Raw genomic sequence first — 23,891 nt, 5'->3', positions numbered from 1 at the left:
TGACCCTCTGATCACAAACTTCACTCTCCTCTGACATTTAAGAGCCCCAATTTCAGGACCCCCTGTGTTTAAATTGGATCAACAAGAACATTTGGTTCTTCATCTTCAGAATTCTCTGAAGGAGGTTCAAATCCATTTAGAAGGTATGACTATCTCTCACATAGCACCTGTATGCACTCCCTTGATTGGAACTACCCATAAGGGTTGGGATGAATGGGTAAGAATGTGGCAAGGGGCTGACCATGTAAATAGAGTACAAAGGGAATTAAATGATTGGATTGCACCTGCAAGAACAGGGATCTCTTTAGTTGATGCGGCAGACATAGTTTATTAGCCAGAACTTCTATCATATGCCACTGAAAATATAGGAAAGATGGTGTGATAAATGAAGGGGGGGAAGAGGAGTAGCTCCCTTTTATGGACACCCAGACAGCCAGTTAGCTATAAAATCCCTCTTAGTAGCTGTTCTCTACTTGCTTTACCTGTAAAGGGTTAAAAAGTCTCCCTGCTATGCATAAGTAAAAGAAAGGGAGTGGGCACCTGACCAAAAGAACCAATGGGAAGACTAGAACTTTTTAAACTTGGGGAAAAAACTTCCCCTTTGTCTATCTGTGGTTGCTCTCGGGGAGAGGCAGACAGGGAGCAACTATGCTGTAAGAAGCTTGGGGCCAGGTATGAAAAATCTTCAGTATCATACCTAGAAACTACTCATTTGAAATCCCAGATATGTAAGTAGATCAGGAAATGTCTAGGAAGATGCGATTAGGTTTCTCTCTTTTTATTTATTTATGGCTTGTGGTCTCTTCTGTGCTAAGCCAAATGCTTTTATTTTGCTTATAACCTTTAAGCTGGACCTCAAGAAACTATTCTTGATGCTTAATCATTGTAGTTGTTCTCTTTAAATCTAGCAATAGCCTAAGTTCCCAAATGTATTTTCTTCCTTTTTCTTTTTTTAATAAAGTTTACCTTTTTTAAAGAACAGAATTGAATTTTTGTGTCCTAAGAGGTTTGTGCATGTTGTTTTAATTAGCTGGTGGCAACAGCTGATTTCCTTTGTTTTTCTTTCTCAGCTCTTCCCTGGAGGGGAGGTGAAAGAGCTTGAGGGTACCCCACAGGAAGGAATTCCCAAGTGCGCCTTCCTGGGTGCTCAAAGGGCTTTGGCACTTGCGTGATGGCAGCATCTACCCATCCAAGGTCAGAGAAAAGCTGTAACCTTGGGAGTTTAATACAAGCCTGGAGTGGCCAGTATTAATTATTAGAATCCTTGAGGGCCCCCACCTTCTGCACTCCAAGTGCCAGAGTGGGGAATCAGCCTTGAAAGATGGGAACCCCATTAACAGCATCTTTGAAACAGTTAAGTGAGGAACAGCGGTTAATAAGTAAGGTATTTCCTGGGTGGGAAAGACTCATAGAAAAAGACGAAGAGTTAATGATGTCTGATGTACAGTCCCTCCAGAATAATGTCTCATTGACCTCAGCATGTGAGCAAACTCAGGCTCTCACCCAGAACGTAATCATGGGAATGATTCGGCAAGCCATAGCCGGACAAATTCCCATGGAGGCAATCAACCTTGATTCAGTCCCATGTAACAGAAGAAGAATTAGTCCTATGGCCCTGGTGGAGACTAGTTAATGCTTTGTACAATCACCACCAGCAAAGCTTGCAGTTATTTTTGATAACTGTGGCAGGTAAAGAAATTAGAGTAATCCACCCAGTAGTCCCACTGGGATTACAGACAAATGATAACTCAATAATGTACTTCAGAGATCCTAACACTTGGGCCTGGCAGAAAGATAATGTGTGGAACACAGTAAATGTAAAGGAGTGTAGGAGGAAAGAATGTTTGGGCTATATCTGTGAAGACCAAGCATTGGAGGAACATGATGAATACTTCTTCCCACAACCTGGGAATAAGTCTCACTGTTCCTTCAATGTTGCCCAGGAAAAGGGGTCTTGATTTTATCTATGTTGGTAAAGCACGTGTGTGTAAGAACAAAATGTAATATTGTATTGATTAATAGACATTGGATTCAACCCATGGTGCCTTACGTTAATTGCTGTTTCCGTAATGTAACCACTATTGTTAGTTGTAATATTAAGTGTACAGTGCCTATATGGACTGTACAACATTTAAAAGCCTATCCTGAGCTCTACAAGGAGGTTTCTCCCATTTCACTGGGAATGGGTCTCACTGCCATTAAGGGACTATTAACTCATCCCTCCTTACAGACTGAGCTGCAGAAGCTCCGAACTTTGCGGGAGAATGGCAAACTCGAGATTCAGCACCACAACCAGGAGCTCTCTAGGCTAGCAGCTACAGTTAAAAACACAGGCCATCACTCCTGGCGGGAGACTTTGCATGGGTGGAGCCCCAGTGCAACAGGTCTTTTGAATATCATGCTTCGCCCCATTGTGGTGATCATCAGTTTCCAAATTATACAAGCAATTAGTCTTGTTCTACTGGTTTGCTGGATCCAGCGACTGATGCGGTGGCTGCAATGGATTGAAGATCAGACCCGGTACCACAGAGTAAGGATGTGATGGGGATACTCGCTCATTGCAAGCACCCTATCAAAGGGGGAACTTGTTACCTAGCAGGGGGAATCAGGGCACAGTACCCAGCCTGTCTGACTCATAAAAGACACCCGCCCATCCCCAGCCTCTGCTTGAACAATATCTGTATCAGAAGAAAGGCTTACAAAAAGCAATGAAAAGGCAGTGGGAGGCACACCTAAACCCCTGGGATAAGCATGACAGGATTAAGGAAACTCCCCTAGCTTCATTTGCATCAAAGATGGGACAAGTAGACATCTCCATTAGCATAAAGAATGGAGAAGAGAGATTCCAAGGCAAGAACCGCAAGGAACTCTGGAACCAGAAAAGAAGGGAAGCACTGCATGATAGGGGATCTCCACTCCAGATGTTAATGAACCCACGCCTGCACACACCCAGCTCAGTAGTTACCAGACCAATTCTAGTAATAAATCCTTTATTGGTATCCAAAATAGTGAAGCTGCCTAATTGCACTGTGAGCTCCCTCCAAGGAACGCCCATAGCCAGGAATGATCAGCTTCCATGTCTAACCTGAACAAAACAACTTTGGTATACTCCCTTGTTTACATATAAACAAATCTAGTGCTCTCCCTTGAACCATTGTTGTTTCTCTACAAAAACCCCTATCCATGCTCAAGTAAGGGGTGTGATGCCTGGATCCAGAGTCTGTATCAGTGCCATTGGGACTTCATCTTCTCCTGACTGATCATGCTGGGGGCTCTGCCTGTTTCTAGCACTCTGGACCCTTAGCTACCCCCACCACCTGGGACCCCTGATCGATTCAAGCTTCATGGAGTGGTAAGAACCCAGCTCTCTCTCTCTCTAAGTATAGCCTTCTGACCCTGACTTCTGTGATCAGTTATGGTTTTCTAAACCTAACTTTTATAATCAAGTGCAGATTTAATATTATTATTAAAAATTAAATTAAATTAAAAATTAAAAAAAATATTATTAATATACAAAATCAAGTTAGATTTAATATTATAACTGTTTTGTTTGTTTGGCTCCCCTATGGTTATTACCTGGCAATAAATAACTTTCATGATTAAGCTGGTTGCTTCTCTCTCTCTCCCCTTCATGGATGTTTTTTGGTTTCCTCATTCACTCTGCAGCAACGCTCCTTGTACCTAAGCTAAAAATCCCTGCAGCGCCCAAAAATCCTGTGGGGTTTGCCCATGAAGTGGGCTACTGCCAGAACAATTGTAACTTGAAAGTGGGGATAGAGAGGTGCTGAACCTGGGACATAGGAGGGTAGCAGCTTGGAGGTGCTGCTCTACCCAGCCTGCTGAGTCCAGGGACATATAAGGGGTCAGTTTGGGAGTGCTGATTAACCCGGTCCTCTCCAATGTGCTCTGTTAGTGTGTGTGTGTGTGTGTTTAACCTAGGTCCTGCAGGATAGCTCCATTGGGAGGGACTTGCAGCAGGGAGAAGTAGACCTCTGTATGAGAACACAAGTGACACAAGCAGTGCATTGATAGAAGTACAAAACCCCCTCTTGTCCCCAGAGGAGTAATCCTAATAAACGAGGATACCCCAAAGTAACGGGCAAAGCTGGTAACAGCCGCCCCATGCAGGGAGCCCAGCCCTCCCTGAGTACATGCTTGGCCTTTCCCCTGCCCCTCCCAGAAAAGGGCCATTTCCTCCCATCAGGGTCTGTAGACAAGGAAGGTGCCCGCAGCCCCTGGGCTCTGCTCCAGGGAAGGAGACGGAGTCACATCACCAATGTCTGGGCAATTTCTGCCTCAAGGAGCTGATGCTCATCACACTAATGGGCTGAAATCCGTGGGGCCTTTGCAGGCCTGGTGCTGAGGGAGCTGCTCTCGGAGAGCTCTTCTCGCGGGCGGTTACGCTGGATTAGGCAGATTTGCTCCCTGTCTCCAGAACCCAAGTCTAAAGGAAACCTGAGCAATGACTCACAGCATAACACTTTTGCTGCTTGTCCTGCACTGCGCCCACTGTGCTGCCTCCACATTGCACTAACTCAATGGATCTGTGGACTCATGGTACCTGGTCTGCTCAGCAGCACCAAACACTTCCAGGCTTTGGATACGCTGTGTGGGCTTTGATATTTGCCTGAACTTTCTTATCCCCTTGTAGTTTTACACCCCTCAGCCACAACTCCCTGCAGAGTGGCTGCTCAGGGAGCCCCAGGCGGACTTTGCATACCCTGCACTGGGGATGAGGAACGAGTGGAGGGGACCTTACCTGTTGCCCCATGTCCTCCACTCTAGATTCTTTCCTGTTGGCATCCTTGTTTCCTGCCATGGCAGCTCGGGTTCCTTCTTGCACACCTTGGCTTCCTTTAACTTCTGCCGTTTCATTAGCTGGCCCTGGTACAGCCTCCTCCTGCATGGCATCATGTGGCTCAGCGCACTTCACCTCCTTCTGCAAGTCTGCAGGGGCTCCAGCACCCTGTGCTCCTGGGGCCTGAAGCCCCTCCCCCTTGCTTTGGTCATGTCCATTCCCTGGGGTAAGGTCTTGGAGGTCAACGTCCTGCAGTGAACCTGTCTTACCAAACCTCTTCCCCACTGGCCCATTGGTGGGAGCATCTGCCTTGACTGGTGCATTAGGAGGATCCTCCCCTTGGCCTGTTCCATTTGGACAACACTCTGTCTGGATGGTTCCATTTTGCAGACCCTCCTGATGGAGCTGTTCATTGCTATGGACCGCTGGGTCTCTGGCCCCAGCTTCCTTGCTGCCATCAGAAAGTGACACATCCTGCTGCTCTGGGAAAATGGGCTTCTTCTCAATGTGGGTCACATGAAACCTACCAGGGCAAGAGAGTCCGGTCACAAGTGGTGATGGCTCCCTCCTACAATCTCACCCAGCCCTTCAATGTGCTGGCACTGCCCTCCAGCTTCGGACACCCTGTTCCCATCCTATCGCTATGCCAATGCTGCCCTCAGGCCTTGGACCCCTCGTTCCTATCCTATCACCGTGCCAGCACCGCCCTCCAGCCTCTGACCCCTTGTTCCCATCCTATTGCCATGCTGGCATCACCCTCCACCTCAGACCCCTCGTTCCCATTCTATCTCCGTGCTGGTGCTGCCCTACAGCCTCTGACCCCTTGTTCCCATTTTATCGCCATGCCGGTGCTGCTCTCCAGCCTCGGACCCATCATTTCCATCTGTGATGGGGTATGCATACCCCGAACTAGGCAGGAAAGGGTTAATCCCACACAATGGGCAGAGGAAATCCCACCCCTCAAATCCTGCTGGGCATGTTCCAACTGCTGTGCTAGTATAAAGGAGAGCAGCCCAACTCAGTCTGTGCTGACCGCCAAGGAGCAAGGACCTGTGGTGGAGGCTCCAGCCCAGAAGCCGTTACAACCCTTGCCTGCGGGAACTGGAGATCCCGAGACCCAGACTGGAGACCTGTTGCCTACAGCTGACCAGCTGGAGTCAGAGTCCCAGGGAGTTACCTGTGCCGAGGAGCCCGGAGAGCCTGACATCACATGGACTGCAGCTTCAGGAAGCCCGGTAGGAAGTAACCCAGGGAGATGGAGTGAGTGGAATCTCCCACCCATATAAGGTCAGTGTGTTGTGGTTGAATTCCCCACTGACCCAGTGGTAGACTATTCCACCACTGTTAGGGCCCTGGGTTGGGACCTGGTGTTGTTGGGTGGGCCTGGGTCCCCTACCCTGGCCGCCACCCCCTTTGGTGGCAGCCCCCAGATTTGGCCATTAGGCCGTGCTGCCCTGCACTCAAGGGCCGTTGTACTGACTCTGGCCACTAGGCCACTCCGCCTTGCACTCGAGGGCCGCTATATTGACTCCAGCCACTAGGCCACATCGCCCTATGCTCATGGGCAGCCACATTTTCTCGGGCCATTAGACTGTGCTGTAAGGATAAGGCCTTTTCCTGTAGCCATATCGTAAGGCCTAAGTCCTTTGTCTGCAGCCATATTAGGAGAGCAGCAGCCATTAGCTATGAAGCAGGAAGTCACATCCTCACATTCCATCTCAATTACATTAAAACAAGGTAATATTGGGCTGTTAAGAAGGCGGTTCTGTCCTAATAGCACCCACCATCACCAGATAAAGAAAGGTTTCAGAGTAACAGCCGTGTTAGTCTGTATTCGCAAAAAGAAAAGGAGTACTTGTGGCACCTTAGAGACTAACCAATTTATTTGAGCATGAGCTTTCGTGAGCTACAGCTCACTTCATCGGATGCATACCGTGGAAACTGCAGCAGACTTTATATACACACAGAGAATATGAAACAATACTTTAGGGGACGAGAGTTGAGGAAGCGTTGTTCTAAGTCAGCCATAAAAATGTTGGCATACTGTGGGGCCTCAGCTCTCGTCCCCTAAAGCCCCTACTCTACTTGCGCTATATTGATGACATCTTCATCATCTGGACCCATGGAAAAGAAGCCCTTGAGGAATTCCACCATGATTTCAACAATTTCCATCCCACCACCAACCTCAGCCTGGTCCAGTCCACACAAGAGATCCACTTCCTGGACACTATAGTGCTAACAAACAATGGTCACATAAACACCACCCTATACCGGAAACCTACTGACCGCTATTCCTACCTGCATGCCCCCAGCTTTCACCCTGACCACACCACACGATCCATCGTCTACAGCCAAGCTCTGCGATACAACCGCATTTGCTCCAACCCCTCAGACAGAGACAAACACCTACAAGATCTCTGTCAAGCTTTCTTACAACTACAATACCCACCTGCGGAAGTAAAGAAACAGATTGATAGAGCCAGAAGAGTTCCCAGAAGTTACCTACTACAGGACAGGCCTAACAAAGAAAATAACAGAACGCCACTAGCCGTCACCTTCAGCCCCCAACTAAAACCCCTCCAACTCATTATTAAGGATCTACAACCTATCCTAAGGGATGACCCAACACTCTCACAAACCTTGGGAGACAGGCCAGTCCTTGCCTACAGACAGCCCCGCAACCTGAAGCAAATACTCACCAACAACCACATACCACACAACAGAACCACTAACCCCAGAACTTATCCTTGCAACAAAGCCCGTTGCCAATTGTGCCCACATATCTATTCAGGGGACACCATCACAGGGCCTAATAACATCAGCCACACTATCAGAGGCTCGTTCACCTGCACATCCACCAATGTGATATATGCCATCATGTGCCAGCAATGCCCCTCTGCCATTTACATTGGTCAAACTGGACAGTCTCTACGTAAAAGAATAAATGGACACAAATCAGATGTCAAGAATTATAACATTCATAAACCAGTCGGAGAACACTTCAATCTCTCTGGTCACGCAATCACAGACATGAAGGTCGCTATCTTAAAACAAAAAAACTTCAAATCCAGACTCCAGCGAGAAACTGCTGAATTGGAATTCATTTGCAAATTGGATACTATTATTTTAGGCTTAAATAGAGACTGGGAGTGGCTAAGTCATTATGCAAGGTAGCCTATTTCCCCTTGTTTTTTCCTACCCCCCCCCCCCCGATGTTCTGGTTTAACTTGGATTTAAACTTGGAGAGTGGTCAGTTTGGATGAGCTATTACCAGCAGGAGAGTGAGTTTGTGTGTGTGGTTTTTGGGAGGGGGGTGAGAGAACCTGGATTTGTGCAGGAAATGGCCCAACTTGATTATCATGCACATTGTGTAAAGAGTTGTCACTTTGGATGGGCTATCACCAGCAGGAGAGTGAATTTGTGTGGGGGGGTGGAGGATGAGAAAACCTGGATTTGTGCTGGAAATGGCCCAACCTGATGATCACTTTAGATAAGCTATTACCAGCAGGACAGTGGGGTGGGAGGAGGTATTGTTTCATATTCTCTGTGTGTATATAAAGTCTGCTGCAGTTTCCACGGTATGCATCCGATGAAGTGAGCTGTAGCTCACGAAAGCTCATGCTCAAATAAATTGGTTAGTCTCTAAGGTGCCACAAGTACTCCTTTTCTTTTTTCAGATAAAGAAACAGAGCTTAAGATGGTTAAAGAAAACTTAGTTTGATATTGTTCTGTCTGGCAAGAAATCACTTATTAATAGTTGTGGTTGTGAAATCCTCATTTCTTTATTGTTTTATCTTTATGGTACCCACTTCTCTATTGTTTGTATGTATATCTGTCTGGTTCTTTGATTGTTTCTGTCTGTTCTATAATTAAGTTTGCTAGGTGTAAATTAATAAGGTGGTGGGGTATGATTAGGCTAGAGAATTTTGTTTCAATATGTTAGGATTGGTTAGTAAAATTTAATAAAATGATTGGTTAAGGTATAGTTAAGCAGGACTCAAGTTTCACTATATAAACTGGGGTCCAAGAAGAAGACCAGCGGAAGGAACAGAAGAATAAGAAGAAGGAAAGACCGGGAAGAAGAAAAAGAACTCACCTCTAAGACACAGCTTAAGATCAAAGCTGCTATGAATCTTCTGCACAACCATGACATGCAGTAACCAGAATCCAGATGAGATTGACCTTGCCTGGTCATCAGGAAAAGTCCGCCTGCCTGATCAGGATTGGTGAGTGTATCATTGTATGCTTAGCATGTGTATTCTGCTTGGAAATTTGTTAATAAATAGAGGATAAGGATATTACTGTGTAAGGCTCTTTCACTGGTAAAAGGTCCTGCAGACCCACAAAGAGTACACCCTGAGCACTAGGAATTGGGTAAGGGTGTGTGTGTCTAAATTAAGAGTGTTATGCCTTGAGCCCTAGGAACTGGGTAAAAGTGGGTGCCCCCTAGAGTGTGTGAGTAACAGAGAATTTTGTACAGGTAACAATGCAGCCCAGAACCAAAGGGCCACCACTTTGACTCTGGCCATTGGGCCACATTGTTGAGGCCCAGGACAGTTGAGGTAGACTAATTGCAGTGTCAGCATACTCACAATCCCCTCCCCCCCCGAGGGGGACAGGGTGTGCATACACCACCACACCATCCTATTTCCATCTCGGTGCCGCCCTCCAGCCTCGGACACCTCGTTCCCATCCTACTGCTGTGCTGATGCCCCCCTCCAGTCTCTGACCCCTAGTTCCTTTATATTTTCTTTCAACATACTGTAATTGAATCCTGAACTCTCATTCTGACTCTTCCTTCATGCTGGTACTTACATCTGACCCCATCAAGCCAACCCCTTCAGATGTCAGTAATGACCTCTGACTTCCACAGGCCATCTGATGTTGGACCTCAGACCCTCCACAACACTTCAGCATGCTTGCTGACAACTGAATTCTGACCCTCTTCATGCAAACACCTTCATTATGCACATCCTGAACCCCCCTCCACAAACACACCTTGCTCCTGCCCCTTGGCCATGCTTCTCATGACCCCAATTTCATTGCTCCTGCCCCTTGGACATGCTGCCCTCCCTGACCCTCCTCTTTGTACACATTTCCCTTCATGCTTTGCAGAATGGCTGTTGCTGTCATATTTGTCTTGCTAGCTGGTCACAAAGCTCTGAGAGAGGCTGACCGACAGCAGCTGCCCGTTTTAACCTCATGGCGTAAGATGAGACCAGCCTGAAGTCATCCTCCAAGAGGGTACCATTTCAGTTAGGAATACCCTCTCAAGGGAGAAGGCATGTGTCTCTCTCCATTTGTTTATCCCTCACGCCAGTTGGTATGAAGATTGTCTGGTTAACTTTCCTACTGACACGCATGGGACAGTCCCACGTGATTTCCAAATGGTGCGTTGCCCTGTGTGGCTCGGCTTCTGGAGAGAAGGCATTTTTCTCTAGCAAATGGAGCATTAGCCCCTTCTCCCCTCCCCAGTGCCCAGTGGCCCTGCAAGCCATGAACTCTGAATGGAGTTTCCCCATATGGCTTATGCAGCCTGATGGAAGAGGGGCCCAGCACTGCCCTTCCTTGACACATTCAGCCATTTATTAGTGCTGCTCCACTCTGCCTTTTGCCAAAGTCACTAGAGGCTGCTGGCAGCTTGTCCTCAGGCCCTGCCTTAGGTCCCTTTGTCCCCTGACCCCGGAAGACTCCTGACACCAACAAGTTGGCGTCAGCTATGCCTAGCCTGCTTGATGGCCCGTTAAGGATCATCAGCTATACAACTGACCCATTGAGAAAAGGCAGAAACACCTTGTGACTCAGCAAGGTATGCAGGGACATGCCTATGGACAGAACTCTGAGGTTTTTCCAGGCCATGTGATGGACAGCTTGTCCTTGGGACAAAGAAAGAAAGACCACATGGCAAGAGACTATAAAAAGCTACTGCAGCTCCTCCATCTTGTCTTCAATCCTGCTTCTGACCTCTGGGGGGACTTTGCTACAAAATGAAGTTCTGAACAGAGAACTGACTGACCCATCCCAGCTGTGGATGTACTCCAGAGACTGGATTTGAGCCTGCAGTTTATTCTATCACTGCTACAAGCCTGACCCAAGAACTTTGCCATGACTGTATGTAATTGATTCCATTTAACCAATCCTAGCTCTCATCTATATCTTTTTCCTTTTATGAATAAACCTTTAGATTTTAGATTCTAAAGGACTGGCAACAGCGTGATTTGTGGGTAAGATCTGATTTGTATATTGACCTGAGTCTAGGGTTTGGTCCTTTGGGATCGAGAGAACCTTTTTTCTTTTACTGGGGTATTGGTTTTCATAACCATTTGTCCCCATAACGAGTGGCACTGGTGGTGATACTGGGAAACTGGGGTGTCTAAGGGAATTACTTGTGTGACTTGTGGTTAGCCAGCAGGGTAAAACCAAAGTCCTCTCTGGCTGGCTGGTTTGGTTTGCCTTGGTGTGCCCAGAAACCCCAGCCTTGGGCTGTAACTGCCCAGCTTTAAGCAATTTGTCCTGAATTGGCACTCTCAGCTGGATCCTGCCAGAACCAGCAGCGTTACAGCAGGGGATGAGGATGACAGCATGGCGTCTGCATGTCAGCCGGGGAGAAGCACTCTGTCTGGGCTGTGCACTTGGAAGGAATATATTGCAAAGGTTTCATGGATGATAAAAAGCAGGGGAGAGAAGCCCTTAGTTACCCATCACTTAGAGCAGCAATTCTCAAACTTAGCAACCCAAGGACCCCCATTTTGATTTAAAATTTTTCATGGACCCTCAAATCCCCCCCCATTCATCCCCAGGCCCTATCCCCACTTCACTCCTTCCCCCAAGCCTCCACCCCCCCTCTTCCTGCCCCCACTCCTCCCCAACCCCTCCTCTTCTCCCCTCTTTCCACCCCCTCCCCCGAACGCACCCCTCCCCTGAGCACACCTGTCCCTGCTCCTCCCCCTCCCTCCCAGTGCCTCCTGCATGTCATGGAACAGCTGTTCCCCGGCATGCAGGAGGCATTGGGAGAAGGGGGAAGAGTTAATCAGTGGGGCCAGTGGCCCTGGACATGATTCCGCCCCCTCCCCTGAGTGCACCCTGTCCCCGCTCCTCCCTCTCCCTCCCAGCACCTCCTGCATGCTGCTGAACAGCTGTTTTCCAGTGTGTAGGAGGCACTGGGAGGGAGGGGGAGGAGTTGATCAGAGGGGCCTGCGGACCCCCCTGGAGTACCAGTTTGAGAAACGCTGACATAGAGAACAAAGGAGTCAGCACCCTCTGATCCTGTGAACGGTAGAGCCTCCTGCCTCAGGGCCAGGCGATGGTGACAGCTTGATGGAAATGAGAAACCTGCTTAGGAGAAGATTATAGCTTGCTAAAGTTAAGCTGTAGTCACTAGAAAGACTGTTTTGTGTTTGTAAACAGACATGTCTTTTTCTCTTGCTTAGTATCACTTAAATCTCTGCTCTTTATAAATAAACTTATTCTTAGTTTTACTATAAACTGCCTCCGTGCTGTGGATTAAGATGAAATGGGTGTCCATGGCTGGGCTAACGGGCTAGTGGGATGTACTGTCTCTTTGCAGGCAGTGAAGCTAATCATTTTTGTGAGTGCCCAGTGAGAGGGACTGGCCACTGCTTGGGACGTCTCTGGGGAACTCGGGAGCTGGGGTTCGCTGACTTATACTGCAAGGCTTTGACTGGCAGAGTTGCGAGGAGTCGGTGGAAAGGCAGGCTGGCATGGCAGGGGGCTGACACAGTTCAAGCACCAGCAAAGCTCTCCCTTGCTATGGCAGAGATGTAACACCGAGGCTTACAGTTCTGGGCTCCTTGAGGAGAGCGTCACACACAATAACTGCTAAGGCTGACAGAAATGTGGTGGAGACACAGTGCAGGAGGGAACATCTTTTATGGGATCAGCTTCTATTGGTGGAAGGAACAAGCTTTCGAGCTACACACCTTCCACCAACAGAAGTTGGTCCAATAAAACATATTACCTCACCCACCTTGTCTCTCTCAGAACCTAAGGCCAACCTGGTTACAGCACACGTGCAGACAGACATGTGGTGGTCGGTCTCGCCAAGTACCTGCCCACGGAGAAGACCGTGGTCTCTCTAGGGTGCATCTTGCCTTTGCCGTCCTTGGATCTGCCTTGGCGCTGCAGTGGGGGCCTCTTTCTCTTGCTGCAGTGAATGCATGGTGCCTGAGTGGAGCCCAGGTGCACCGTGTGGTGATGTGGCAGGCCCCCATCCTGGCTGTTACGATGTGGACAAAGGCTGCAGTAGGAGAGCAAACAAAGAGACAGTCAGTTCCTTTCGCCTGGGGGTCCACCTCTCGCCTTGGCCTGGCTTCAGGTCATTGTACTCTGAGAGGCAGCAGCTCTTGAAGAAATGCCCCTTTATCTCACAACATGAGGGCAACAGGTTGGAAGCAGGGAAGGCATGTGCCAGCCTGCTGGCAGGGCAGCATTCACATGGAGTCAAAGAAATGAGGCCTCCATATATTGGAGGATCTGGCTTCTCCACGGCTGAACCATAAGGCCTCAACCTCTCCTCTTCCTCATCAATGGCAATATACTTTCCAGCCAGGCACTGAGTCTGAGTGGGACTGGCCAAGGGGCTGGAGCGAACTCAGGGGGCCTCAGAATGGAGTGCCTCCCATGGCACTGCTGATCCCTAAGATCTTTGTGTGATGGGCTCAGAAAAAGTTAACTGGAGCTGGAGAGGCAAATTAGCTCATCAGGTCACACCAGAAGGGGATGCCAGGCTCAGTTAAGAATGGTTCTCAGTGCACAGTTTAAAGAGAGGGAGTCTGGGGCAGAAGGGGGCTTCAGAGAGAAACTCTGTAGTCCCTCTCTTGGCAGTAGAGAAACCAGAGACTGGTGGGGACCAGGAGGAAGCCCGTGGAAGAGTTGGCCCAGGGATCCTGTCCTAAGTGGAGAAGTCTGGCAAGAGGCCAGGAGAGACACAGAGTAGCCAGGGGGGTGGAGCAGGCTGTGGTGGTGAACCCTGGTAAAAGTCTGGGGGAGAGAGTCCTGGGAGGTGTTTAGTGGAGGAGCAGTGGAAGGGAAGGAGAAGGATGAAAGGCGAAGCTCGTGGAGGGCAGAGGTTGGTTTTGGTTTGGGATTTATTGGTGGATTCCAGGGGAGAGGCTTGTGAGTCCTGGCCCTGAAAGAAGGGTAAACGTAGAGAGGCTGATGAAGTAGATCTGGGCTGCTGGTTATAGGTCCCTGGACTGGAACCCAGCATACAGAGCAGGCCTGGGTTCCCTGCCAGTCACTGGAAAAGGTGGTGTGAAGCCCCATGGTCCAAGGGGATAAGGACTTTTGAGAGACCTGAGATAAGAGGATGTAAGAAGCATGGGGCCCAGAGTTGGGTCAAAAGCCCCTATGTAAGGATGTTGGACTTCTGTGGTGCAGGACTTCCTGCTCAACAGGAGGGTGGAGCTACACCTAACCTGGCCGGAGGGCTGAGGTGTGAGAAGAGGCAGATTGCCACAGCACTGGAGTGGCTGCCAACAGGGGCTGCTAGAGCAGAAAGAGCTTCTCTGCTGGACCCAGTCGACTCCTGCACACCTTGCAAGAGTCACGGAGTGGTGGATGCATGCCTCACCTGAGCATTGGCACCGGCACATCCCCTTCACTGTCCCCCAGCATCTCCTTCAGGGCCTCCACATTTGCTGGCAAAGAGAAGAACGAGGAAATGTGTGAGGGAGCCAGGTGCTTGGGAAAGCCCACCGAGCTGAGCCAGGAAACACCCACCTTCATTCTGAATGATACATCTCACTATCTTCTCCACCGTGTCCTCGTTTAGCTCCTCCTCTTCGTCTGGAAGGAGAGAAAGTGGCAGCAGGTGAAGGGATTCAGGCAGTCGCCTGGTGAGGAGACTTTCCACAGCCAGCCCAGCTCTGAAGTACAACAGAGTAAAGCCCAGTGCTCCCCAGCTACATATGGAGAGCCCTGAAAGCAGAGCTCCCCTGCCACCGTGCCCTGGGGCTGACACACCATGTGTCTGGGCCTTCTCGTTCACCTTCCAGCCTCAATGCTACAGGAACCCCTTAGCAGCAGCAGAAACTAGATGCTCTGGTACTTCGTTCTCCTCTGCGGTGGGGGGGGGCAGGAGAGAGGGAATCTTCACATCCCCCTCTTAGAAGACATGTGGTGGTAGGACCTTCAGCCCAGATCCTCAAAGGTACTTAAGCCCTCCCTTTCCCCCACAGCCTAAATACCTTTGAGGTTCTGGGCCTTCATGCCTATGGCGAAGTAGGCAGATGGAGGTGGAATACTCATCTCTAATTTCATGCTATGGGGAACCATGGCTCCCCGTGGCAGTGGCTCCTGAACTCACTGGAGTTCAAAAGGCAGGAATATTACATCGTCCAAGAGAAACAACTTCAGATAAAATCCGAGAACGCAGGCCCCCTGAGACATGCATGCTTCACTGTCAATCATGCTCCTGGCTTTGCAGTGTGCTTGGGACCAAGGCAGGTAGCTGCAGGGCATCACTGAAGCCCACCACAGGAAGCTGGACTTCTGCTTCCTTAAGTCAAGGGGAACATGGTGTCAGATGCTTGGCCTTCGGCCCAGCCTGCCCCATCTTCCTCACCTAGAGTGAGGAAGGGTTGTTATGTTCCTAGTGTACATACGTACACAGACATTACCTAAACAAACCATTGCTCCTGCTTGGGTGGCTGCAATCTAACCCTATTTTATTATTTAAAATTCAGACAATAGCACATAGGAGCTCCAAAAACCAGAGACAAAGCAGGCTACTCCCTAAACCAGCGGCACAGCTCCCCCTGCATCACTGAAGCTGACTGTCTGCTGAATTGACTGCTGCACATGGCCTTCAGAACCCCCTCGGCTGCCAGCAGGACTGTGAAACCCCAGAACATTTAAAACCTTAGCTCTGTAATTTTAGTTCAGTTTTCCATACACCATATGATTTATTTTGATTTAAGACCTGATTTGAACGAATGCCCCTGAGCGATTTGTCATCGGACATCACAAACATTTCCTGGGACGCATTCCCCAAGGCCATGCTCATGTAGGGGTGCCAGGTTTGCCTGGCCACTCTCAGAGCCTCATGTGTTCTGCTTGCAATGGGCAGAGCAAAATGTCAAGGAGGGGCCTCCTCAGTGGTTCCCATAGGGGCCCTGAATTCTGAGCCCCATGAAAACTTTTCTAGTTATTTAAAAGCTGAGCTGTACCAGGAAGCATGGAGCCCCCAGGTACTATGCCAGCAGAGCTTGTAACTTTAGGGAGGCCTGAAACTAACTATTCCCCACAGCTGCGATCTCTGGGCCCGATCCAGCAAAGGAAAGACTCCCACTGATTTCAATGGGCTTTGGATTGAGCCCTCTAGTAGCTGAGCGTACAAAGCTAATGATTTCAGGGAAGCCCAGATATGTTTCCACTAAGCCAAGCTACTCAAACCTAGGTCTGAGGCTACCTCGAAGTTCCACCTGTGCAGCTGCGGGAGGGGGTTCAATGGTGGTGAGAGCCACATGTGCTCCACGGAAGGTGTAAGCACTGCCAGCTAGAGATGCTCTGTGCAGTCCAAGCCCGCAGCTCTCCCAAACCCACTGCTGAAATGCAGGACTCACTGCAGTTATGCAAGAGCTGCTCAGCCAGTCTGAGTTATGAAAGAAGCACGAAAAACACATATTTTTTCTACTTCAGTAAAAGCTAAGGAAATTACCAAACAACCGTGGCTAAGGCTGAGCTCTGGCTGATAATACATCGCCCCTTAGAACAGCACTGACAGAATGGCTCAGTGTCTGACTAAACACAATTAATACAGGAGATTTGCAGTGAAACTTCCATACTTGCAAACCAACCTTAACCCTACCCTCTCTTCCACCTCCAAACCAGATCCCCTTAATGCTGCTCCTCTCACCCCTCCCCACTGGCAACACAGACCTTTCCCCAGCACCATGCCTACCCTCCCTCTCTACTTGCTCCCCCCAGACAGGCCAGAGGCTCAGTCACCTTCCTGCTCCCAGCCAAAGACTACATCATCTTGCATTTATCGCTCACCTTCGATCTGGAGACAGTCCCCTCCCTCAGCTGCTGTCTCACATGGGGCTAGAGGGTAGACTCCATGCCCCAGAAATGTACTAGCAGCCCCATTGCTCCTAATCTGATCACCCTCCCCAGAGGGATGGGAGATGCCATCTTTCACATTCCAGCCAGGATTCCAACTTTACCCCACCCACTCAACATACACAACAGCATAGCCAGAGCACTTCATATACCGAGCAGGGGCTTTACTTCTACTCCTCTCCCCACAGCTGGAGATGGGAGTGGCTGTCTGTAGGGCCCTGCTTGGCAGCACCTGACTCTGCCCTAAATCCCCTTCCCTCAGCTCTCACACCAAGTCACCTGGGGAGTGGCAAGCAGTACCGGGTTTACCATGGCTCCACTGGCCCCCCACACATACCCAGCCCTCCCCACCTCATGCCCTGACTCCTGCACATACCCACCCCCACCCTGAGAACCAAATTGGAGCTACTGCACCCCCACCCCCCACATCCCAATCTGCACCCCTAGCACCAAATGGGAGCTGCCCCACGTAAGCACTCCACACCCCAACGCTGAGCCACCTCCTGCATCCTAACTCCTGGCCAGACCCTGCACTCCAACTCCCAGCCTGCTCCTGCACCCCGAGCCCTGACTCCTGCACCCCCTCATATACCCCCAGTCCCCTGCCCTCCCTGAGTCCTGCATCCCTCTCACACACACCCAGCTCCCTGCCCTCTCTGACTCCTGCACCCCCCACATCCCCACCTGCACCCCTCGCACCAAATGGAAGCTGCCCCTGGTAAGCGCTCCACACCCCAATCTCCTGCCCCAACCCTGAGCCCCCTCCTGCATCCTAACTCCTGGCCAGAGCCTGCACCCCAACCCACAGCCTGCTCCTGCACCCTAATTCCCTCCCAGACCCTGCACCCCCAGCCCTGAGCCCCCTCCCGCACCCTAAGGCCTGGTCAGACCCCACACCCCAACCCCCAGCCAGCTCCTGCACCCTAACTCCCTCCCAGACCCTGCACCCCCAGCCCTGAGCCCCCTCCCACACCCTAAACCCTGGTCAGAACCCACACCCCAACCCCCAGCCTGCTCCTGCACCCTAACTCCCTCCCAGACCCTGCACCCCCAGCCCTGAGCCCCCTCCCACACCCTAAACCCTGGTCAGACCCCACACCCCAATGTCTTTTTACATTTTTTTTATAAAGCGCTCTACAATCGTTAGCTAACGGTACAAACAATATTTGGAAAGATCATTAAGTGTCCGCCGAGACCCCCCGCGATTTTCAAGTGATCTGTGGAAAAATAGGTCAGACTACAAGAACAATCAAGGTATCTCCCTTTATTTTCATTTACTTGCTATAACTTATAGGAGGAGGAGGAAGAAAAAAAGAATGAAAAACAGGGGTGGGAGGGAGATAAGAGAGAATGTTCTTTTTCTTGGCTGGGTCCCTAGGAGGGGCTCCCAAAATGAAGCTCAGCACAGGGCCCCACTAACTCTAAATCTGCCACTGGGGTTGACCCCTCCCCCACAGCTCCCGCAACCACAGCCAGGGGCTGACCCCCCACTCCCCGAGCTCCACATGCCACTGCCAGGAGCTGGGGCTGACACCCTTCCCACACCGCTGCCAGGGGCTGGGGCTGACACCCTTCCCACACCGCTGCCAGGGGCTGGCCCTTAACCCCCACACCCCCCCAAGCTCCCTTCTGGCAGGGGCTGAGGCTGACCCCCCCAAGCCCTGCTGCATGACACCTCTCATTGCCACGCCCCCCCACACGTTCCTCCCCGCCCCGCGAGGGGGGCGCACCAGACATTTTTGGTAAACTGGGCAGTTGTTCATTTGCTCTTGCCAACTCATCAGTTGCCAAGAGCGAACGGAATAAATGCCCATTTTTGTCAAACAAGTCAGGATGGCCGGGACAGAGCTTAAAAAGGGAACTGTCCCAGCCAAACGGGGACGTATGGTCACCCTATCTCCAGGCAAGTGGGTCCTGAGGGAGTCTGGCAGACCCTGGCCTGGCTAATCATGCCACTCCCGAGAGGCTGGAGTGTTTCCCCGCCCTGGCACTGCACCGGCCCTGGCCACGCTGCCAGCTCAGCCTGGCAGACACTGTCACCTTCCAGCAGGGCTGGTCGGTGGGGGCAGGATGTGAGGGAGTGGGCCTCTGGAGGTGTGTGGGGGGCTGCTGGCCAGTGGGGGGGTCTCTTGAGGGAGGTCTGTGTGTTGGGATGCTGGGCAGTGGGGGGTCTGAGTGGGGTGCTGTGTAGTTGTGGTGGTGGGCTCTGGGGAAGTGCATTGGGCAGTAGTGGTGCGGCTGTGTGTGGGGGGGGTGCTGGGCAGGGGTGGTAGTGTGCAGGCCACTGTGCATTTGTGGTGGAGGGTCTGTGTGTGGGGCTGATGGGCATAGCAGTTCTGGGGGAGGCTGGGCATAGGAAGTCGGGTGCTGTGTGGCACAGCATGGGCCCACCCCCAAGGGGAAGGGGTGCCCTGGCAACACAGGGCTGGGTGGGCCAGTGTGCATCTGGCAACTGCTGGTTTGTATACAGTTCCCTTGCACTGGGCTGGGTGGAGCGGGGCCGGCTCCACCATGCTATGCCCCATTGGCCTTGGCTGACTCCTTGCTCTGGAGACTGAACTCCCCATGGCATGCTCCTTTGTCCCCATGGGGGCCCACAAATATGTTTGGCACCGGGCCCACAAAAGATTAATCGGCCCTGGTGGCAAGCCACCTTGTAGCTCCCTCCCGTGCTCCTCTGTCCACTCAGTCTGAGTCCTGCATGGTAGAGGGCAGCAGGGCAGGGCTCTCCAGCAGCCTTCAGCTCTGCACTGCCAGATATGGGGGCCCTTTACAGCCTGGGGTCCAGATCTCACAGACGGACAGCCTTGACAGCCTCCTGATCCATAGTAGAAATGCCCCTACTCGTGATCTAGGCTGAAGGGTGCACATGTAGGCTATAGAAACATACAGCTGAAGAACATACTCAACAGGACAGACTGGCATTTTGTGTCACAGCTGTAAAGGGTCTCCTGCTTGTACACTGAAAAACAGATGGGGACGTGAGTCAGAAACGAGGTGTTGGAACCTTAACCGAGTTTCTAGCTTCCATTAAGAACCATCTGTGATATTAACACTACTACAGAGCAACACACTCTGCACCAGCTCTGCCTTTACAAAGCGTGTGTGGGATTATATTAGGAAAGCAACCTTGTGCTGTCATCCTGACCCAGTGCCCAGCAGGCTCTAGATGCAGGCACTCATTTGTTACCAGTGCTGGTGGCCTAAGATATGCCCAGAGATCTCTTTTGGCTAAGGCAGTTGAGGTGTGTGGCTCTCCCTTTCCCGTGGCAGGGCTGGAATGGCCAAACAGAGAGGGGCTCATAGGCAATGCACCCCTGCTTTTCGTTCCCCCTCATGATCTTGGCCCTGTTAATCCCCCAGGCACGTCACTGCTGCATCTCTGAGCCAGACACAGTCAAACAGAGTTGTACTCTCAGGGCCAAATTCAGTGGTGACATAATGATGGTGTAAATTACATGGCTGCTGTGAACGTTAAGTGGAACTGCCACCGATCTGGCGGTCAGTATGAGTGGCAAAGGAGCGTAAAGTACACATTTAGCCCTTAGCATAAGCAGGCACGATTAAATCAGTGGGACTTGTACTCAGTTACACCAGGGCTAAACTTACCCTATTGATCACATGCTAAAATGAGGGCCCTTTATCTTCCACGCTGATATTGGCTGCTTTTTCTGCTCCCCGGCCCCTCCCACTCATGTGACATGTACGGTGCATGTGCTGCTTGCCATTTACTATACTGCCATTTACTTGCTGTGACCCACTCACACTCGCTGTATAGCTTATCCACCACTGGCTTCCATAGGCTCCCTGGGTTCAGCACTCCCTTACTCAGCTCCAGCCTGTCAGTGAGCTGGGGCTGCCAAGACATGCAGAATGGGTCCAGCTGAAAGCCCCTCCCGCACCCTGCTGCCCCATTACTCACTGGCCTGCAGCTCCGTCAGCACCTCCTTGTGCTCCAGGTCTAGCTCATCGCGAAAGGTCCGACAGCGATAACCCTTTTTCTTCAGGACATGGCAGATCAGGAACCCCACAAGTCCCATGATGAAGAAGACCAGCACGAGTAGCAAGAGCATAGACATGCTGTGATGGGGATCCGCATCCCCATCACTGGTGCTGTTCTGCTCCGACATAGGGGTCTAGGAGAAAGCAGGGAAGACGACTCAGAGCCCTACCATTCACCCCTTGGCAGACTCCCCTCTGCCATTCAATACTGCCTCGCCGTAACGCTACCGGAACACTGCTCTCTGTCATTCCATACTGCCTCTCCATGCTGCTACTGGCAAACTGCCCTCTGCCATTCCATACCGCCGCACCGTCCAGCCACCGGCACTGCCCTCTGCCATTCCATACCGCCGCACCGTCCAGCCACCGGCACTGCCCTCTGCCATTCCATACCGCCGCACCGTCCAGCCACCGGCACTGCCCTCTGCCATTCCATACCGCCTCACCGTACAGCCACCGGCACTGCCCTCTGCCATTCCATACCGCCGCACCGTCCAGCCACCGGCACTGCCCTCTGCCATTCCATAGCGCCGCACCGTCCAGCCACCGGCACTGCCCTCTGCCATTCCATACCGCCTCACCGTACAGCCACCGGCACTGCCCTCTGCCATTCCATACGGCCGCACCGTACAGCCACCGGCACTGCCCTCTGCCATTCCATACCGCCGCACCGTCCAGCCACCGGCACTGCCCTCTGCCATTCCATACCGCCGCACCGTCCAGCCACCGGCACTGCCCTCTGCCATTCCATACCGCCTCACCGTCCAGCCACCGGCACTGCCCTCTGCCATTCCATACCGCCGCACCGTACAGCCACTGGCACTGCCCTCTGCCATGCCATACGGCATCACCATACCACGACCGGCACACTGCCCTCTGCCATTCCATACCGCCTCGCCGCACTGCTACCAACACACTGCCCTCTGCTGTGCAATACCGCCTTGACATACCACTACCGCACTCTCCCCTCTGCCATGCCAAACCGCCTAACGGTATGGCTACCGGCACACTGCCCTCTGCCATTCCACTGCCTAGCCATACTGGTAGAGGCACACTCCCCTCTGCCACTCCGTGCCGCCTCGCCTTACTGCCACTGGCACCGTGCCCTCTGCCACTCCATACCGACATGCCATACCGCTGTCGGCACACTGCCCTCTGCCACTCCCTGCCGCCTCCCTTTACTGCTACCGGCGCTGCCCTCTGCCCTGCCATACCACCTTGCCGTACCCCTAGTGCACGCTGCCTTCTGCCATGCCAAAACGCCGCGCTGTCCCACTGCCGGCTCGCTGTCCCGCGTCCCGTCCCCCCCGGGGCTCCTGAACACCGAGCGCCCCCTCCCCCGGCTGCTCTGGGAAGGGTCAGACACAAGGGCGGGAGTCGGAGGAACCCCGGGGAGCCCCTGCCTCTTCTTTTGTTTACCTGCCCGCGTCTCTCTGCATTTCCTCGCTCCCTGCGCTGCTGCGGGTTTCCCAAGGACGCCGCGAGCCTTGCACGCCTCGCTCCATCCCCCCCTCCGAGCAGCCGCGGGCTCCCTCCCTCGGGCTCCAGCAGCCCCGCTCTCAGCCCTCCCAGGTGTGTCTCTCCCTCGGGGCCCTGCTGCGGCTTTCCCGGCGGGTTCGTTTCCCGGCGGGTTCCCAAGGGCACTGGTTCCGCGCTCAGGCTCTGCAGCTGGGAGAGCCGCGCTCGCTGTGCCTCGCTCTCCCCTCGGCCCCTTCGCCCGCCCCGCAGTCCTGCAGCAGCCGCCCGGGCGCTCCCGGCGCGGGCCGCGGCAGGCACTTACAGCGGCGGGGCTCAGAGGGGACGGTCAGCCCCGGGGAGCGGGGTTAGCACCGGCAGGGCTCGGGAGCAGCAAAGGGAGCCGGCAGCTCCAGCATCGTCTGCCCGATCCGGAGCCTGGCGGGGCTCTGCCTGGGCTTCAGCATCCGCCGCAGCCCCCCGCTCCGGGCCTGTCCCGGAGTCCCGGTCCTGCAGCCGGCTGCTCTCGGGCTCCAGGCCGCCTCAGCAGCCCGGGCGCAGCCGCCACTGTCCCTCCTGCCATTCCTGGGCAGCGTTTGCCAGAGGGCAGCAGGTACCTGAGCGTCCCGCCTCTGCACATCGGTCCTCTCTCTTCACCTGTCTCCTAGCAACTCAGCATCCCTGCCGCTGGCTACGGCCGGGAGCATCCTTCTCCTTCTCGGGAAGCACCAAACCAGGCAGGCTCCGGGCTGCTTCTGTCCCTCTGAGCAGCCTTCTGCTGTCTGTTCCAGGCACCTGCCTGTTCTCGGACACCCAGAAAACCACTGAAGCTCAGGGCACTCCCCCAGAACAAAGCCAGCAGCAGCTGGCAGGAACATACAACAGGGAGCCTGGAATGGAGACAGCATTTGCAGGCTGCACACATCTGTGGGGTGGGGGAGGCAGGTGCGCGTTGTAACATCATGGAAACAATAGCGATCGCCTCCATTTCTACAGCCCTGTCCTTCCACAGCAGCACTTCTCCATCTAGAGAGCAAGGAGACATTTTGAAAGGACAATGCTGAAAATACTACTTAGCAAGAGGGTGGCAGTACCTGCAGTGGGGCGGGGGTTGAGGAGACACATGAGTTTATCTGCACTAGCCAGTATAGTTATGACAGCAAATAGCAGCAGACTGTGTCTGTGCCAGGGCACGTGTGTGCACACCTGCATGTTCATGGGGGGTGGGGGTGCAGCATTATGACAGCACTAATGGGCTCTTTTGATGGCAGAGATTTCACAAACTACTGCCTGGTGTCTAGCCTAATAAAAACAACTTCTTAGCTGTGAGAATCCTGGTTCCCTCTCAGCCAGGCCTTAAGTCAAAGACCAGTACAGAGAGGACTGTTGCTGCCCCTAGACAAGGGAACTCCAGCCACAGACTCACCCAGCTGAACCCTCAGCAGCATGTGATACTATTGGTCACTAAACACTCTTGTCCCATCTGCCAAGGCTGCAGTCAGGATTGGGAACATCCTGAAGCAGTTCTAGGTCCTTCCTCTCAGACCAAACC

At 52.3% G+C, this 23,891-nt stretch overlaps 1 protein-coding gene across 5 annotated transcripts in view; it reads right to left on the bottom strand.

The window, feature by feature from the left end:
* Nucleotides 1–23,364, bottom strand: part of RELL2 (RELT like 2) — a 44,045-nt gene extending 20,681 nt beyond the window's left edge. Inside the window, exons 1-7 of one of the 5 annotated variants that reach the window (XM_084636790.1) lie at nucleotides 22,957–23,364; nucleotides 20,805–21,018; nucleotides 14,540–14,605; nucleotides 14,391–14,457; nucleotides 12,867–13,055; nucleotides 12,056–12,130; nucleotides 4,760–5,321 (exon numbers count right to left, since the gene is read on the bottom strand). In XM_084636790.1, the coding sequence (XP_084492916.1) occupies nucleotides 4,760–5,321; nucleotides 12,056–12,130; nucleotides 12,867–13,055; nucleotides 14,391–14,457; nucleotides 14,540–14,605; nucleotides 20,805–21,012 (1,167 nt within the window). In that variant the 5' untranslated portion in view covers nucleotides 21,013–21,018; nucleotides 22,957–23,364. Of the gene's footprint in view, nucleotides 1–4,759; nucleotides 5,322–12,055; nucleotides 12,131–12,866; nucleotides 13,056–14,390; nucleotides 14,458–14,539; nucleotides 14,606–20,804; nucleotides 21,019–22,303; nucleotides 22,427–22,664; nucleotides 22,893–22,956 lie in introns of those variants that run through there. The other 4 variants (XM_084636792.1, XM_084636791.1, XM_084636793.1 and 1 more) reach the window with 4 other exon arrangements.
* Nucleotides 23,365–23,891: the final 527 nt, after the last annotated feature.

Source organism: Lepidochelys olivacea (genome assembly GCF_965140295.1).
Source record: "Lepidochelys olivacea isolate rLepOli2 genome assembly, chromosome: 8".
Taxonomy (NCBI): domain Eukaryota; kingdom Metazoa; phylum Chordata; order Testudines; family Cheloniidae; genus Lepidochelys; species Lepidochelys olivacea.
The sequence above is the reverse complement of the archived record's forward strand: the minus strand, read 5'-3'. Positions and strand labels throughout refer to the sequence as shown.